Here is a 19,453-nt window from a genome sequence, read left to right on the forward strand (position 1 = left end):
TTTAGTACAATAAAAAAGTTAGGCACTCATCACTCATAGGTTACTTGACAAAAAAAAAAAAATGAAAAAATTAGAATCTAATTAGAATTAATTAAAAACTTATACACTTTAAATTATTGCATTTTTATACATACAAGAATTAAAATAAATAAAATGACTTTAAAATTGGATATTAAAATATATATTTTTTTCTTTTTCAATTCTATTTCCTTCAAAAAAAAATTTATTAAACTAACAAAATCAAAATACAAAGCAATAAAAAGTAGAATCTTAACGAAGAATTTCCAAAATATTCCTAATTTGGAAGTATCCCACTTGTATTTTTTTACTAAATTACTTCTTATTTCATCTTATTTGTATTTTGATATTATTAATTTGGCCATAAAAATAAAGTAATAATTTACTTTATTTACTATTTTTATAATTTTACGTTCAAAACAAAATTAATATAGGATTAAAATTTTAATAGCACCTATGGGCACTTGAGTGTGGGATACCCGGACAGTCCTACCTGATTGAATTGATCGGGCAGTATGGCACCACCCAGCCAATGCAGATTACTCCAAAGCAACGCCGGTTCAAATAGCTGGATGCCATAAATGAGATAGTTACACATTACAGTCAAACCACCATTACGTGTTATAAATGATCGGTTGTTACTACTTATCTAATACATTAAAACCTTAATTAAGGACAATCATAAAGGCAAGAGTGATGTTACAACAGGAGAAGAGGTACACAATTCAATTCATATAGAAACTTTGTCAAAAATTCTTTCCAAGCTAACTTAGCTATCAGAGGGCTTTCTAGCTCGAACCAATGATTTCCACCACTTCAAGGTGACATTTTACTATTAAGTCATATCATTTCCTTACCCATATCGAAAAATACAACACAATCCTAAGTAAGGCAAAGAGTTGAGAAACTTAATGGCACTATTCTTGAATAACTTGGATTTGAGGTTTTTTATTTATATATATATATATATATATATATAAATATTTAGCGCTATTTCAAATGTGAAAAAAAAATAAAATTGGATTCAATTGTCAATTACTCTAATAAAAAAATAGGATTGATCACAAAGTGGAGACATAACACATGGAGGGAAATTATTATTCGAGATACAATAACATCTATAATTAATAGGCTTTGAATATAGTTATTTATTAATAAATCTATAACTACAAAAAGTAAATATTAAAGACGTGTTTGGTTGCTCAAATTAGTAAGGAAAAAAATATTAATGAGATGGTTTATTTTTTACATTTTAAAATATTTGGATAACATAAGGTATGAAAAAACACTAGAAAGGAAAATAAATGAAAAAAAAAATACTAAGATTATATTTAATTTTTGGAAAATTTTAGAGAAAAATATTATAAAAAAAATTATAATTTTTTTCTTATTTAAATATTACTAAAAACTTTGAATTAAAAAAATAAATAAATTATTGGAAATGAATTTATCAAAGCTTTTTCTTATCTTAATCTTTTAACATTTTTTCACCATTTTTAAAAAATTTATAAAAAAAATTAATTTGTTGCTTGAAACTTGAAACTGAAAAAAACAGAGTGATAATGACAGGAAAGAACAAAAAAAGAATAAAAAATGCGGCAACTACCGGAAGGTGTGACAGCGTGGCAGGCCACGTGTAAGAGTTTGGTAATAGGAGCAACACACCAATAGGCGTAGATCGCAAAGAGCACAAAGATTTAGTTTCCGGCAACAATGCTCCACCCTCTGTTTTCTTCTTTCTCATTCTCTTCTCTTCATTCACTCCTATCCCTTCATTATTCATTCTTTCTGGTAATTCTCTCTCAATCATCTCTATTTCTTTCTGTCTCTCTCTCTTTTAAATTTTTTTTTTCCAATTATTTGTAACGGTGAAGATGTTCAATGGCATATTTGGGTGATTATTATTATTATTATTATTATTAATTTGCTTCTGAGGGGAAAAAATGGATCCATGGAATGAAGCAGATGGGTGAAGCTGAAACAACATTGCCTGTATTGACTAGAGCTGTGGAATGATGTTGTAATGGAAAAGTAGTGTAGAGTATTGAAAATTTTGTGTTGATAGAATTTGTAAAATCAAAATCTTTGGGTTTTGGTTTTTTTTTGTTTTTTTTTGTTTTTTTTGTTTTTTTTTGTTTTTTTTGTTTTTTTTCTTGTTTGAATTTTAATACTGTGTGTTGTTTGGATGTTTATTTGAAAATTGGGGTGACGGTATGAAGTGGTTTTTCAGTTTATTGGATTCCAAATTTTAACTAGGGGTTCCCCATTTATTATTGTTGGAACTTTCCCCTTTTTGTGGTAGAATCCATCTTAGATCATGTTCCTTTTCTTGGCAAATCTGTAGCTTTTTTTTTTCCCAGTTTTGTAACCGGAAATATCTGAGATAATTGAGACTTGAAGTTCAAAAATTTGCTGCCAATTTTATGAAGTTGATGGGCTATTACTGGTATATTGCATGAGCAACTCTTTTCCTAATCTCTGTTAGTAGTTATATACTGGGTCATCTCATCCGATAGAAAATTAATTTCCGCATTCTGTTTTCCTGTTTAAATAATTTTCTCTCTATTTTGAACTTAATTTTCCCCTTTCAACCCTTAAATAATTCGGGTAGTAGCTATGTGGTTAGAAAAGTTAGCATTAGACCATTGTTCTGTTGGCTTGGTGTTGAATAACTTGATTTATTACTCACAAGACTTGGTTTCAATTCTCTTCAGTTAATCTATGAAGAGTTTCTACAACATGTACTGGTAAGCAAGAAGAGCGCTTCAAATCCCCCCTGATCCATATTTTTATGATGCAATTTGGATTGAGGTTGGAATTGTTTGAGTTCGTCATGGATGGGATTATTAAGGCTATGTTTGGTTCTTAGAAAATACTAAGAAAAGAAAAAAATGCTGAAAATGATTTTCTCATATTTGGTTTCACTATGGAAAATACAAAGAAAACCAAATATAATTAAAATTAGTTAAAAATTTATACATTTTAAAATTATTTGATCTTTGCATAGAAGAGGAAAAATAAGTGAAATGAGTTTAAAGTAATATATAAAAATAATTTATTAAATTTAAATCAATTTTTTATTTTTCTTCACTTTTTCTTTCCTTTTACTTTTCCCTTCTATTTTATTTTCCTCGCATTTTCCCTCAAATTTTCTAAGAACCACTTCTAATTTTCCTTCCTCGCGTTTGCCCTCAATTTTTTTGAGAGCCAAACACAACCTAAGAGTTTACATCATTTTTGGTAGAAAACATGATGATTATTGGGTCATGTTTAATTATAATCAACGCAACTAATACCAAAGAAATGAAGTGACTTGAAAACCAAACAAAGAAATCTATTAAATGATTAAAATTAAAGAATCCTCTGATCTACCTTTAATCCATTGGTTAAATATGTGGAAGAATTTTTTTTTCAGCCTCAAATTAATGTCTTGTAATTTGTAGTTAATGACTGGCGAGTTTGGTCATGTCATGTAGGAAAAAAACCATTATATATGAGCAGCATGTGAAATTTTAGGAGATATTCTGATTTTAAAGTGGACATGCCTTTAGACAAGTAGTAAGGCTTGCACATCAACCATTTTTTTTTTTTTTTTGTGATAAATCCATTAAACGTATGATATGGTTGACATGGCTGCTTTTAATTTGATATATTGGTTTGGCAGGTAGGTTGGTTATTTGGCTTATACAAGTATGGAAGGTGTCATTACTGGTGGATATATACTGCTTCATACTACTAGATATTTATATCAGTTCTAAATTTTAATTACTGCTTAGCACATTTTCACATGTAGATGTTGTTGTTTTATTTGCATAATCTTATTTATGCACATACCTGTAAATTTAGCTATACATGATCTAATGGGATTGATGACATGCTTCATTTTGGCAGGAGGAAAAATTTGGTAGCCATTGAGTGTTCATGACATAAAGGTCTGAATTCAGGTGAGAAGCACTTACATTGCCCTGGAGAGATAGCTTTCGGAGGATTTATGGTTTATGTGCAGTTTTTTTATGCTTGCATTAAGTTTTTGAAATACATATCTGTTTGTATGTACTTAGTTGTATTACTTTCCATTGAAATCTATCCTTTCTGTTTTTAGCTGGCATGAGAAGCATCCAGTGATATTACTAGAATGGCTCTCAGCTATAAATATTGGGATGATTGTGTGGATCCACGAGATCTGGAGGCACTGTGGTTGGATCCCGATGTGAGCACTGAATGGCTTGACGTTGGAGAGACTAGAGGTAGGAAAGTTCACCTCTCAAGGGATCCTGATGGAGAGCCTTATCTCACTCAAATTGAGATGAAGGTAAAGCAACCTGAATAGTAACAGTCTACTTTGGATGCGTTCATGGTAACTCCAAGTTGCATATTCTAGATTTACTAAAGGTGTTTGACTTGTCTATGAACATCGCTTCACCAAATTGAAGTGTGTATGAAGTTTTAGAAATAAGAAAATATGCCACAGTTACAAAAAGGTTAATGGTTTGATTAGGCAGTATGATAACACCATCTACTTTTAAGCCTTCGAAGTTCATGGAGATCAAAATATGTTGTAGTTGTTGAGCGTCATTTCATTTTCACGTGGCCATCCTCCAATAAATTCAGAAAGTGAACTGTCATATTTTCTTTTAACTTATCAATTCTGATTAGCATTTTTACAGATGGAGGTTATTTGCTTCTGGTTCTGTAATTTAATTTTGTATTGGGCCATATGGTGTTTTTCAGGCAGTTGCTGCGATTGTTGTCAGCAGGCATTTTGATTCACAGATAGATCTGGTACATCTTATAATTTGAATGTAGCTTTGCAGTTTCTTCCATGCAGTTAGTGTTTCAACTTTCCAGGGATATTATTGAAGATTTTAGATGTTTTCCCCCTCCTTAAATGATGCTAATTGCTTTTTTCTTCAAACTAAGAGAAACACATTATTTGCTCTACCTTTATTGGTTATTAGAATTTTTGGCTAAAAGACTTAATTCACCCTAAAATCTAAAGCTGGAAGACACTTTATTATGTAGTAATATTTTATATTCCTGAAAGTTGTTTTGATGTTCAATTGGTATCTTATTTGTTTCTTTTTGAGAAATAAATATATTTTAACCAAAAAGAATGAGATTGTAGCCAAGGCACTTTTCAACCATATAAGAGAAGTACTTAACTTAGGGAGCTTTTATCTCGGACAGATAGATTTTAGATATTGCCTTGGTAGCTAATGAGTTGATGGATTAGACCCAAAGTCGTTCATGTCATCCACAGCCCTGAGCTATTCATAGCATCTAAAGCCTTGAGCATATACTGATGCAGATTATATAGGATCAGTTATTGATCGGAGGTCTACTATAGGATATTGCACTTTTCTTGGAGGGAACTTGGTAACTTGGAGGAGTAAGAAATAGAACGTTATTGCAAGATCTAGTGCGGAAGTAGAGTTTTGTGCAATGGTCCAAGGAATCTGTGAGTTGCTTTGGCTTAAGATTATCTTGGAGGAGTTGAAGATTAAGTGGGAGACATCAGTGAGACTTTATTGTGACAATAAGTTAACCATCAACATTGCACATAACCTAATATAACATGACATAACCAAAAATGTGAAGTAGATAGACATTTTATTAAGGAAAAGTTGGACAGTGGCTTAATCTGCACACCATATGTGTCCATTGGAAGTTAGTTAGCCAATGTCTTAACGAAAGGATTAGCCAAAGCTTGGTTTCAAGAAATCATTATCAAGTTGGGAATAAATAATATCTATTCACCAACTTGATAGGGAGTGTTGAAGATTATTATAGCTTGTTATAGTCGTATACATAGTTGTATGTAAAGATTATTACGTATACACAACAGTATATCTTCTACAACCATATATTACTACTATAATATATATTTGGGTATATTTGTGTATATAATCCCTAATTTGTAGGGATATTTAATAGGTTAGTTTCCAATTCTTTCCTTATTTTTTCTTTTTGTTGTTGTATATAATTGTAAGGTTTCTCCACAGATACAATTGTTCAAATGAATTGATTAGAGAATAATTTTTGGATGGGGTTAAGGAGAAGGTCTCTAGGAACAAAGTTCTAACGGAGTAAAAAAAAAAAACCCCTTTATTAGGAAATGAAGACTGCAAACAAATATGAAGTAAAGAGGATAATAGAGAGGAGAGGTCATTCATTTTCAACTCAAGGTTATAATGGGAGGGGAGATCTTCGAAGCAAGAATACTAATAAATAGACATGGAGATAGGAGAATGTTTAGTCTTAGAAACAAGAGAAACACTAGGTGTTAGGTAGAGGGGTTGATCTCCTCCTCAAAGATCCTCCCAAAAATGAATTTTTAGATCCATTCACAATTGAAAAACAAGTGAAACAAGATAAATCAAAGGTACTTTCGAAACCGGCTTTCTATTAGCAATGGTGAGACCACCTAACCCTAATGTTAACAACTTATTCATTGGATTGGAAAAGTTATTGGATTAAGATTTAATAATTGGACCAATGGTTGAACTACGATTGAACTATGATGTTAGTATAACATATAAATATATAATTTATATATTATGAAAATTAAAAATAATTATAATGTTAAAATATAAATGTAAATAATTACAAAGCTTAAAGATATATATATTTTTATCTTTTTAAATTTGATAGATTAAATCTTGGTAAGGCTACATGTATTAATATATAAGTATCATAATTATGTATCTAAGAGTGAATAAAATTTTATTATTTAATTTACTTTTCAACATGTATATTCTGTCATTCTATTATTTTAAAAATCACTTTGTTCTTTTACCTATATCGTTTTGATGTTTAACATCTTATGCATGAATGCAGTTCAATATTTATATTTATCTTAAAATCTTTAAACTTTTTATATATATTTGTTTATTTCTTGTCAAGCTACTATATTTTATTAATTAAAATCACTACATGGTAAAGGGTTCAATGTAACTTGGTGGTTGTAGCAAGTCTTCTTAACCAATATTTCAAACATTGAGGAAAAAAAGAAGAAAAAATTAAAGGGGTAGCTAATTGGGAAAATCTGGCTGGTCCACATGCTGGGCTGGTTCAACTGGCTGGCCCCCAGTTCTTCATCTGTTTTAACTCTAAAATCGGTGAATCTGTCCACTGAACTGGAAAGAGGATCGACTGGTGGTCCAATAGGTCAGACTGCCATGTTCATTCCAGTCTTGAAAGCATTTGCCATAACAATGTTCGTCTCCCTAGACTACCTTCACAACCTCTTCTCTAGAAGAGCATAATTCCATCTTGAATCCATCCGAAGCCTTAAACCTTCTATATAATTTAGCTTATAAACTTCATTTCACCCCATTAACTGATTGCTCTTCCTTTCTCCTATTCTCAACTTCATAAAGTCACATTGGAATCTTTAAATCTAAGATGTAACCTCAATAAGGATCTTAAGAGTTAAGAAAAAGTAAGTTGGAATATTGCTTAGACAAGCTAGAACAAGTGCATCCAAGGGTAGAAAAAACACCATTCTATCTACCTAACCTCTAGAACTTCTTCCAAAATGAGGTTCCAAAAATGAGGAGCTCTGTGATTTCCAACCAAGATAAGATCAAGTTAAGAAAGTAACCAACCCAAAAATGAGGAGCTCTATGATTCCCACCTAACAAGGGAGGCTAGCTTGAGGAGGTTGTCTTGATTTTTGTTGATATCATATAAGTTGCTTTTCTATAAGTTTATCTAGGGCATGAAATGTAACCAAAAACTTGGAGAATGAACTTGGTGTTAGGATATCTTCAACATTGGCTCTTGAGAAAAAAATGTTGTTATTAGCAAATTGCAAGTTGGACAGCCTAATGCTATTACTTTTACAAATTCCTTAATGACCTCTCTTTTGCCCTAATCATCATTTTGCTCAAGGCATCCATGATCCACTATAATTGTGGGCAAAAATAAAGACAATGGATCTTCTTGCCTTAGGCCTAGAGAAATCTATACCAAACCCCTTGCTTGTCCATTCACAAGAATGTTGATGGTAACTAAGGACAACTATTCTCAAATCCAGTCTCCATCTATGGCTGAAACTCTTCTAAACATGATGTGATCCAAAAAATTCCAACCAAAGTGGTCATAAGCTTTTATAGGCGTCCCTTTGAGCCTCATTTTGCTAGATTGGAACCTAGTTTGCATAACTACAAGATTGACTAAGGAGTCACCTTGTGAATGGCTACCACCATTAGTAGGTTTTGTCAAGCTAAATTTTGATGGATGTTTTTTGGGAAACCTAGTGCAATTAGGGATTTGAGGGTTGATTAGAGATCATTATAGTAGAGTGTTAAGAGCATTCTTTAAACCAACAGGTCAAGGTTTAGCCATTGAGGTAGAAATTCTAGCCCATCTAGAAGGATGATTGTTGGTAAAAGCTTTGGGTTTTTTCAATTTTCTAGTAGAAGGTGATTATGCTATTGTCATATCATGGGCAACTAAGAAAGAAAGAGGACCATGGAAGTTTGACGTGTGTTTGCACTAGATTATTGACATTTCTTCAGAGTTAGGATTGTCCTTCTCTTGGATTCCTTACTTAGGCAATGATGTGGTAGATGCATTAGGAAAACGTGGAATTAGACATATGGTTTCTTTTGCCGAAGATTTATATGTGAATTGTAGTTAGATTTAATTTTTTTTGGATTAGTATACACTCATGTAGAAAAGAAAAAAAAATGTCGTATATTAAATTGAATAAGGAAGGGAAACATGCTTTCTTTTATAGAAAAGTTACAACAAATCAAACTAAATTTAAAGTTGTATACTCAAATTTCTAGGAACAAAATAAATTTAAAATATTCAACTTATCTCTAAAAAATAGCAACAACTTATCCCTAAAAAACAACAACAAATTATCCCTAAAAAATAGGTAACGACCAGATTATCCCTAAAAAATATAGGTAACAACTAGATAAGAAAAATTCTGATATGATTGAGATTCTCAACACTCCCCCTTAAGCTGGCTTGAAGATGTCATTCATGGCCAACTTGCTTACTAAATCATCAAACTGCATATTTGGCAATCCCTTAGTGAGTATATCTGCAACTTGTTCAACTGTAGGTATATAAGGCATAACAATCAATCCATTTTCTAGTTTCTCCTTAATAAAATGTTTATCAACCTCGACATGTTTAGTTCTATCATGGAGTACTGAACTATGTGCAATGGCAATGACAACTTTATTATCACAAAAGACCTTCACTCTAAACTTAGCTTCAACCCTACTTCTAGTCACAACACTCTGCTTTTTACTCCTCTAAGTCACAAGATTGCCTCCAACAAAAGTACAATACCTTGAAGTTGATCCCCTATCAATTACACTTCCTCCCCAATCTACATCAGTAAACACATCCACTTGGAGATGTCCTCGGTTCTCATATAGAAGTCCTTTTCTTGGAGTCCCCTTTAAGTACCTTAAAATTCTGTTCACTGCAGCAAAGTGTTCCTGATTTGGAGAGTGCATGAATTGAGTCACCATGCTCACCACAAAAGCAATATCGGGATGAGTATGAGAGAGATAAATAAGTCTTCCTACTAGGCATTGATATTTCTCTTTGTCAATCACCTCTATTGGACTTGCTGGTTAAAGTTTCAAATACGGTTCTATAGGAGTTTCTATAGCCTTACATCCAAGTAAACCGGTTTCATTTAATAAGTCAAGTATATTTTTTTTGAGAAATGAAAATACCTTTCTTGGATCTAGCAAACTCCATACCAAAAAAGTATCTCAGGGGACCCAAATCTTTTATCTCAAATTCACGAGTTAAAGTTTTTTTCAATTTCTCAAGTTCTAGACTATCATCACTAGTTAGAATAATGTCATCCACATAAACTATCAACACAACAATATTTCCTTCTCTTGAGTGTTTATAAAACATTGTATGGTTAGCTTGACTTTGAATATATCCTTGAAGCTTGATTACTTTTCCAAATCTCTCAAACCAAGACCTAGGAGACTGCTGAAGAACATACAAGGACTTCTTTAATTTGCAAACCTTTTTTTTTTCCTAGCTTTTCTTAGCTTTTCTTCAAAACCTGATGGTAAATCCATAAACATTTCTTCCTCCAAATTTCCATTTAAGAAAACATTTTTCACACCTAATTGGTGTAAAGGCCAATTAAAATATACTACAAGAGAAAGTAAAATCCGAATGGAATTGATCTTTGTAACAGGTATAAAGGTCTCTTGATAGTCAATTCCATAGGTTTGTATGAAACCTTTGGCTACTAACCTTGCTTTATATATTTCAATGCTACCATTGGGCTTACGCTTGATTGTGAAAACCCACTTGCATCCCATTGTCCTTTTCTCCTTAGGTAGATCAACAATTTCCTATGTTCTATTTTTCAAAAGAGCATTCATTTCTTCTTGAACTGTTGATCTCCACTATGAGTGTCCTAGTACTTCCCGTATAGTTCTAAGAATGAATAAGTGAGAGATATTTGAAGTGAAAGCTCTATATTTTCCTGAGAGTCTTTGATAAGACAGATATTTCGCAATGGGATATTTGGTACAATTCCTAACTCCTTTTTGGATTGCAATAGGGATAATAAGATCAGAAATCGGTAAAGGAGTGGAGTCCATAGGAAGATTACCTGGATTTTAAGAACTAGGAGTTGATGATTGACCATGCTCAAGATTGACTTGATTATTCTCAGTATTAAAATTAAACCTGCACTTAGTATAAACACGAAGCTCAGTGGACATAGGTTGTAGAGTTTCTCCTCCTGTTTGTGATGCAATTTTATTTGGCATAGATAAATCAATATTTCCCCTTTTTTCACTAATTAAAATATCTATTTTTTGATTTATTTCAAGAAGAAAAATACTAGATTTTGGTTGTTCTTGTTGCCAAAACTGATCTTCATTAGAGCTCTCCCCCCAAAGAGTAGTTTTGTTATAAAAAGGAATATTTTCAATAAAATTGAGATCCATACTAACATGAATTTTTCTAGTGGTAGGATTAAAACACTTATACCCTTTTTTATTAGGAGCATAACCTAGAAAAATATATTTTTTAGTTCTTGGATCAAATTTGGATCGAAAATGAGTTGGCACACGAATGAACACTGTACAACCAAAATTTTTTAAGGGTAAATTTGAGGTGAGGCGTGTGTTTGGAAAAGTATTCTTAAGAGTTTGTAAAGGTGTTGCATAGTTTAGAACCCTTGTAGGCATTCTATTAATCAAATAACAACTTGTTAAAATTGCATCCCCCCAAAGGTGTGTAGGAACATTTATATGAAACATAAGAGCTCTACCTACTTCAAGTAAATGTTTGTTTTTACGTACTGCAATTCCATTTTGTTGAGGAGTGTCTCTACAAGTTGATTGATGTAAAATACCTTTCTCTAGCAAAAAATCACCCAAACAATCATTATAAAATTCTGTTCCATTGTCATTCCGAAGAATACTTATTTTGGTTTGAAATTGATTTTCAACCATTAAATAAAAATCTTGAAAGAGTTTTCAACCTCAAACTTAGAGTTCATTAGATAAAGCCAACATAGGCATGTGTGATCATCAATAAACATCACATACCATTTTTTCCTAGATAAAGTAGTAATCCTAGAAGGACCCCAAACATCACTATGTATCAAATAAAAAGGCTTTGAGGCACAATACGGTTTTATTTTATAAGAATTGCAATGGATTTTGGCCAAAAAACAGGTTTTACAATCAAAAGAAGTACAATCCAATCCTTTAAATAAACCTGGAAACAAATGTTTTAAATAGAAAAAACTAGGATGTCCAATCTGTTATGCCATAACATTATTTGATCATGCCTAGGGATTGAATGAACACTACCAATAAAACCCTGAGCTTGTTTATTCTCAAACCAGTTGACATCAAAATAGTAGAGATTGTCGATCAATCTAGCACTACCAATCATCATACCCGAGTTCAAATCCTGGAATTCACAAAAAGAGGCACAAAAAACAACACAATAATTAGAATCCTTAGATAAACTACTTACAAATAAGAGATTACAAGAGAGTTTTGGGACATGTAAAATGGATTGTAAAACAATCTTATCAGATAAACGAATAGAGCCTTGCCCAGCAATAGAAAATAAGCTTCCGTTTGCAATACGTACTTTTTTATTTCCAAAACAAGGTGTATAAGAAATAAACAAATGAGGTAAATTTGTCATGTGGTTAGAGGCACCTGAATCTATGATCCAAGGTGCAGATAATGGAAGAAAATATGCACACGAAAGACTACCTGACTGAGCTACAGATGCTATAGGAGTACCAGGAGTTGGTGGAGCAGGTTTTAGCAGTTGTAGCAGTTGGTCTAATTGTTTTTTGCCCAATGAGGGTGTCTTGGCAGCATGTGCTTTAGCAGGGAAACGATTAGAGTCGCTTTGCTTATTAGTCTTCCATTCAACAGGCTTTCAATTAGCTGGCTTCCCATGTAGTTTCCAACAGGTTTCACGAGTGTCGCGTGGTTTATTACAATGATCACAGCAAACTCTTAGCTTGTCATTTAGATGACGCTGGTTATTAGGATTGCGAGAAGCCGCTACTGTAGTGCTCAATAAGGCTGAGTTTTCCACACGTCCAGAGAGCTTCTTCCCAAGCATAACATTCCTCCGGATTTCCTCACGACGCACTTCAGAGAACACTTCACCTAGAGAAGGGAGAGGTTGTTGACCAATGATTCTACCTTGAATTTCATCAAACTCAACATTAAGCCCAACTAAAAATTTGAATATCCATGAACTTTCTACCATCTTCTTAACATAGTTACAATCATTCATATTTTCCACTCATAATCATTGAATAAGTCAAGATCCTGCCATAAACTCCTAAGCACATTAAAATATTTGGTAACCGGATTCTCACCTTGACAAATATCGCCCAATTTGAGTTGTAACTCATAGATTTGGGACTGATTTCCAAGGTTTGAATACATCAGAATAATGTTGTCCCAAAGAACTTTGGTAGTAGGGTAACACATATAATTCGAGCTAATCTCCTCCTCCATGGAATTTACAAGCCATGCCATGATCATGGAGTTTTTTGCATCCCAAGTGGCATATCTAAGGTCCATCTTCGCTGGTTCTTTGGTGTCACTAGTCAAATAACCAATTTTTCCTCAGCCCCTAATGTACATCCGAACAGATTGTGACCATTTGAGATAATTGTTCTCATTAAGGTGGATTGTGGTGATCTGGACAAAGTGGGGATGAGAATTGGATGTGGGTAATTTTGAGGAATTGGAACCAACAGTAATGGAAGGAGTAGATTCGAAAATTTCTGATATGGTAAAGAGATAGCAATAGAAATGAAAAAGGGAAGAAGAACAAAACTAGAAAGAATGAGAGGAACAAAAAAGGGAATAGCCAATTAACTTGGCTCTGATACCATGTAGAAAAGGAAAAGAAAAATGTCATATATTTAATTGAATAAGGAAGGGAAACATGCTTCATTTTATAGAAAAGTTACAACAAATAAAACTAAATCTACAGTTGTACACCCAAATTTCTAGGATTAGAATAAATTTAAAATATACAACTTATCCCTAAAAAACAACAACTTATCCTTAAAAAACAATAACAAATTATCCCTAAAAAATAAGTAACAACCAAATTATCCCTAAAAAATAAGTAACAACCAAATTATCCCTAAAAAATAGGTAATAACCAGATCAGAAAAATTCTGATATGATTAAGATTCTCAACAACTCATCTATGTTTTTTATCCTTCTTTGTATAGAGGATTGGGTACTTCTTAGAAGGATTGCCCATCCTTCTTTGTATTTAATATTTTAATACAATGAAATCATTGTTTCTTATATAAAAAAAGGTGGCCATAAGCTTTCTCAAAATCAATTTTAAGAATCACCACTAGCTCCCCCGAACTTAAACTTTTGTCCATCAGCTCATTAGCAATCAACGTTGTATCAAAGATCTATTTGTCCTTGAAAAAGGATCTTGTGGAAATGAAAGGTCTTATGCAACAATTCTCAAATTTTCCTTGAAAGGATCTTAGTAAGGTGGTTGAACGAATGGGCCATTGTTAATATTGTTGAAACCATAAGACTTTTATGAGTTTGAATTTAAAATAAAACTAGAAGATAAGGCTTGACTGAGTCTTATTATTCTAGGTTATTTAGTTTTGATAAGTCCTAGTGTATTTAAATTTGATTTTATTTCTGATTTGAATTAGAGAGAATATTGGATGATATTTTGTAGGTTGGTTAGTGGCTAAATTTAGGGTTTGCTTCGTTTATTTAAGTTCTGGATGTAAACCTTTTTTTTTTAATAAAGTATTATTTAGTTTCTCTTCCAAATTCAATAAATATCAACAATAAAGTCTTTCTTAGGGGCAAGAATGATAAAGCTAGTGGTAATGCTTTTATTGAAGAACCTAGATTTATAAAATTCTCTAAAAACTTTGAATAAGCCCTCTTTTAATTTAGATCAAGGGTGCTAATAAAAAGCTAAATAGAAACATCTAGGAGCTTTCTCCCTATTCATTTAAAAGGCAACCTGCTCATTTCCTCCTTTGGAAAAGGATGCATCAACCACCTAACACCTTCCTTGGAGATAGGAGGCCAATTTAAGCCATTGAGGTTCCAATTATCCCCATTTAATGTTCCATAAGGTGAACAACAAATGTCAATATCACCACAAAAATACATCCTTGGTTAAGTATCAACTTTCTATCCTTTGCCACAAGGGACTTACTTTAATGGTGTTTTTCTTTCCTTCTACCACTTGTAATATTATTAAGAAGCCTTGAACTTGGAATTTTCGTTTTTCTTCCACTTCGCTCTTGATTATTGTCTCTATTAAACTTCCTTGTTCACTAGTATTTGTTATAACTCCACTTTCTTGGAAAATGTGATGGTTGCATACATCTGACAAGGTCCCAAATTCTTCAGTAGATTTATGTAAACTAACATTCTAAGAATCGAGGCTTTTTTATTGTCCCTAACATCCTTGAATGTGACATTACTCCAAACTTTGATTTTTTAAAGGCCCAACATTTTTGACATAATTTTGTCTCTCCCACTCCATCTAACTCTTTGCCCACCAGGCTCTCACCAATGTCTAAAACCCATATGTAGGAACCACATATTCTCAAACCAGAAAGGAGAAGGATCCTAGGTAAAACGATTAGAGTTTTCTACCATAAGATAGTGAATAGGCACTGATATAATTACAGCAGAGTTCCATCTCTAACTTTCTGAATTGATAAACTGTACTTTAGGAGTCAAACTTTTGATTCATGGAGTAGTTTCAGCACTACTGTAACCTAAATGGCTAATTGAGATGTTTCGATGCAATTTATCTTCACCTTTCCAAATTTGTCATCCTTCCCTTATCCTGTAGGAGATGATATGTGCTATCTCTGAAATTGAAAGTGATAGACAGCCACTTGCTGAACAGTATGACAAAAAGGCTAAAGACACTACTCTGGGGATCATGCAACTTCTACCAAAAACTGCTGATTGGCTGGTTAGGTATTAGCTAAATGTTCTCATGCCAATTGGAAAAGATCATCATTATTAAAAGGTGAATTTTTTTATTTGTTTTAAAATTATTTTGTGAAGTTAAAATTGGAATTTGTTTGTAGGGAGTTGGGCTACCGGACATATGAAGTGGAAGGGAATCCAATCCTTCTGTTCAGGCCTTTTATAAATGTATACCTAGGTGCTGCCTACCTTAAGTGGTTATCAAACTATGATGGAAAGTAAGTTATGAATATGGATTTTGTTTCATCCATCTTTTATTTATAACTTCTTGTGCAGCTTCCTACATATCCTTTTGACTGCAAGCAACATTATGTTTCCACACTGATTAAGACAACTATCTTTTTGGATTTCTTTGCTACTTAAGTAATGATATTCAGGATTACGTCTGCAGAGAAAGAAGTGAAGAGTTTGTAGTTCGGGCATACAAAGGTGGCCCAAAGAAGGCAGCTCATAAGTCAACTTTGGAATATTGGAAGCGCTATCTTTCAGTTAAAGAAAGTCTTCCATTTAGGTAGTGGTTTCCACTCCATGATACTAACTTGGGAAATACATCCGTCCTATTATTTCCGGAATGTTTCTCTAACATAACACACTAAATAGGTGGAAAGTCATACTATATCTGACCCTTTAAGTACTTGGTGTCTCTGATGAACGATTAATGAAGTTTCTATTTTTTTTGGACTTGTTTGAACATGTCTCTGTGTGTGTGTGTGTGTCAGGGAGTGTCAATGATGAACTTCTTAAGTTGGATGAAAATGTTAATAATCTTATCCCTGGTATTTTGAAAAATATCATGGTGAAATTTCTTATTTATTGGGGATAGAAGAGGAATTGCATTATTTCCACCCTATTGGTGGTAGAACCCAGGATTTTGCATTGCCTCTGTTATTAAGTTGCATTGCCTCTGATCTTGGAATTGCATTATTTCCACCCTATTGGTGGTAGAACCCAGGATTTTGCATTGCCTCTGCTATTAAGTTGCATTGCCTCTGATGTTCATTATGTAATCCTATATGTTGTGCATATTAAGTTTCCACTATTACATATTCCTAATACCATTTTTCTTTTTATATTTTATTGATTGAGAACTACATTATTCTGAACTGTTGGCTGTAATATCTCTCATATGGTAAGGGTTGTATAACTATTTGTTTAGTCACTGAGCAGTACTAATGTTGGCAAGAAGTAGGAGGCAATGTCTAATGGAAGAAAGATAAATTTCTGAAAATGATTACAAGCTTTTGCATTTCTGCAGAAAATCTTTGTACGATGGCCCATATCCAAATGATGCTTCTGGTTCTGGTGCACCTGTTTCAGTAATTAAAGGTATTGTTGTTAGAGCTATATGAGGTTATTTGCATGACATTCTCATTGTGTTTCCATTGGCAACTACTCAAGCAGTAGTTGTTTGTGAGAAAAAGAGAACAGAATACAAGGAAAAGAGGATAAAGAGAACCAATGAAACCTAAAAGAGGGTCTGTCCTAATCTACAGTCATTACCTAGAAATAGTGTGTGTGCATTTATGTGTATAATCACATGTGTGTGTGATTTGTGAATTTGTGTTTGTTGTGCTTATGTGTGTGAAGTAAGATTACAACTGAATTTCATAAATGGTCTCCACTCCTATCATGTTGGTGCATGTATGTTTGACATGCTAAACGTATCAAAGGTCTGAATAAACATATGTCTGACAACTCCTCTAGCAAGGATATTGGGAAGGTGATTGCCAATCTTTATCAACCAAGTGTAAATTTTCTTGGACTCGAGTACCTTTTCAATTAAGTTTTCAACAAACTTCTATATAATTATTCTTGTCATGTTTTTACCATAAGCTATGCCATATGCAGCTTTCTATTACAATATGGACACTAGGGTAGCTAGGCTTCCACAGTGAAATTTCTCTAGCGAATCTCCAATGGGTCCAACCATATGAAATTATGAATTCACGGACACCATAGGACATTTCCTTAATCTTGATGACCTTGGCACCGCATACTAACTTTGCTATATTATGATATTATCAACAAGAAAGGTTTGGTGTTCTGAACTATAGTAATATTGTGAATGACTGAAACAACCCAATTAGTATTTGTCAAGGCTTTAATCCTAAACATGCCTCATATTTGTATAGAATTTGTAGTGATCAGGAACAAAACACACCAGAAAACCAACAAGAATAATGCTGCAGAAATGTAACTTGAACAGAAAACAGAAAAGAAACATGACACACAAATTTACATGATTCAGTTTTATAACCTACATCCATGGGAGCAACATCTCAAGCTGAGACATTCTCATTAGATGCTTTCAAGATTACAAAATACAATAGAGTTCAAGAGAAAAAAAAAACTCTGTTTTGGAAACCCAAAAACCTGAACAACTTTTCTTTCTTCTTTCATTGACTTTCTAGAATACAAAAGCCTCTCTTAATGAAATAAACCCCAAAACATTCGTGAATATCTTCTCCTCAAAATCCGAAGAGACTATTGTTGTTGTCTTTTATATCAACTAGCTTCCCATAAAAGACAATCCCTCAATCTGAAATAACTATCAAAATAGAATATTGACAGATAGACCAAGATTTGTTCTCCAACTGAAATATTTTAAACTAACTTGACATGTCAGTATCTAACCAACTAATTAGAACCAACTCTAACATTTCTCCACCTTGGTTCTGCATTAGTCAAAAGCACCAAGGGATTCACTCCATCATAGCAACTCAGTTTCTAAAGATGTTTACCAAATTCAAGCAAAGCTCAAATTTGGCAATAGGCAAGCTCTTTGTCAATGCATCAACAGGATTTTCTTTTGTATCTATCTTATCAACCTTGACAGCTCCACTTGAGACCACTTCCCTTATAAAATGAAGTTTAATATCAACGTGCTTCGAACGCTCGTGAAACATTGGATTCCTCACAAGGTAGATAACACTTTGATTGTCACAATACACAGTCACAGTTTTCTGCTTGTATCCCAATTCTGACACAAAACCCTGCAACCATAAAGCCTCCTTGACTGCTTCAGTGGCTACTATAAACTCAGCCTCTGTTGTAGACAAAGAAACTACCTTTTGCAAACTTGCTTTCCTGCTGATCGAGCCTCCAAAGACAGTAAAAATATAACCAGATAAAGACTTCCTTGTGTCAATGCTCCCTGCATAATTTTAGTCAACAAATCCTATGATAATATCTCCCATTTCAGCTCCACCTTGATAGGAGAATCCTATACTTAGAGAACCCCTTAAGTGCCTCAAGAGCCACTTAAGAGCATGCCAATGTGCCTTCCCTAGGTTAGCCATAAACTGACTAACAACACTAACAGCATAGGCTATATCTGGCCTTGTGCAAACCATTGCATACATAATGCAACCCACCACATTAGTGTAAGGAATCTCTTCCATATAAAGCTTTGCTTCCTCATCACTTGGAGCTTGTGCAGCTGACAACCCATACCAAACTTAACCAACACCTTCTCAAGGTAGTTTTGCTGAGATAGAAACAACTTTCTTTTTCCTCTTATTATCTCAATTCCCAAAATTTTTCTGGTCACTCCCATGTCCTTCATGTCAAATTCACCTCTAAGACTCTTTTTGAGCTTGCTAATTTCCTGCTTATCCTTACTAGCTATCAACATGTCATCAACATATAGCAAAAGATAAACAAAACCAGCATCATTGACTCTTTAATAGTAAACACAAGAGTCATACTCCTTCTTTTAAAGCCAATTCTCAACATGAATTCATCAAATCGTCTATACCACTGTCTAGGTGATTGTTTTAGACCATATAGAGATTTCTTTACGAGGCATACCTGATTCTCACTTCTTGTACAAAGCCCTTAGGTTGCTTCATGTAGATGGTCTCTTCTAGATCTCCATGTAGAAAGGGGGTTTTGACATCCATTTGTTCCAATTCAAGGTCTTCCGTAGC

At 33.3% G+C, this 19,453-nt stretch overlaps 1 protein-coding gene across 7 annotated transcripts in view; it reads left to right on the forward strand.

The window, feature by feature from the left end:
* Nucleotides 1-1,689: 1,689 nt before the first annotated feature.
* LOC100254368 (uncharacterized) overlaps nucleotides 1,690-19,453 on the forward strand; it is a 40,912-nt gene continuing 23,148 nt past the window's right edge. For 2 of the 7 annotated variants that reach the window (XM_010646675.3, XM_059735677.1), the window contains exons 1-8: nucleotides 1,690-1,809; nucleotides 3,910-3,962; nucleotides 4,121-4,330; nucleotides 4,750-4,800; nucleotides 15,382-15,512; nucleotides 15,626-15,742; nucleotides 15,889-16,035; nucleotides 16,780-16,850. In XM_010646675.3, coding sequence (XP_010644977.1) covers nucleotides 4,154-4,330; nucleotides 4,750-4,800; nucleotides 15,382-15,512; nucleotides 15,626-15,742; nucleotides 15,889-16,035; nucleotides 16,780-16,850 — 694 coding nt within the window. In that variant the 5' untranslated portion in view covers nucleotides 1,690-1,809; nucleotides 3,910-3,962; nucleotides 4,121-4,153. Of the gene's footprint in view, nucleotides 1,810-2,732; nucleotides 2,766-3,682; nucleotides 3,730-3,909; nucleotides 3,963-4,120; nucleotides 4,331-4,749; nucleotides 4,801-15,381; nucleotides 15,513-15,625; nucleotides 15,743-15,888; nucleotides 16,036-16,779; nucleotides 16,851-19,453 lie in introns of all 7 variants that reach the window. The other 5 variants (XM_059735675.1, XM_059735676.1, XM_010646676.2 and 2 more) reach the window with 5 other exon arrangements.

The sequence above is a fragment of the Vitis vinifera genome, chromosome 19 (genome assembly GCF_030704535.1).
Source record: "Vitis vinifera cultivar Pinot Noir 40024 chromosome 19, ASM3070453v1".
NCBI lineage: Eukaryota > Viridiplantae > Streptophyta > Magnoliopsida > Vitales > Vitaceae > Vitis > Vitis vinifera.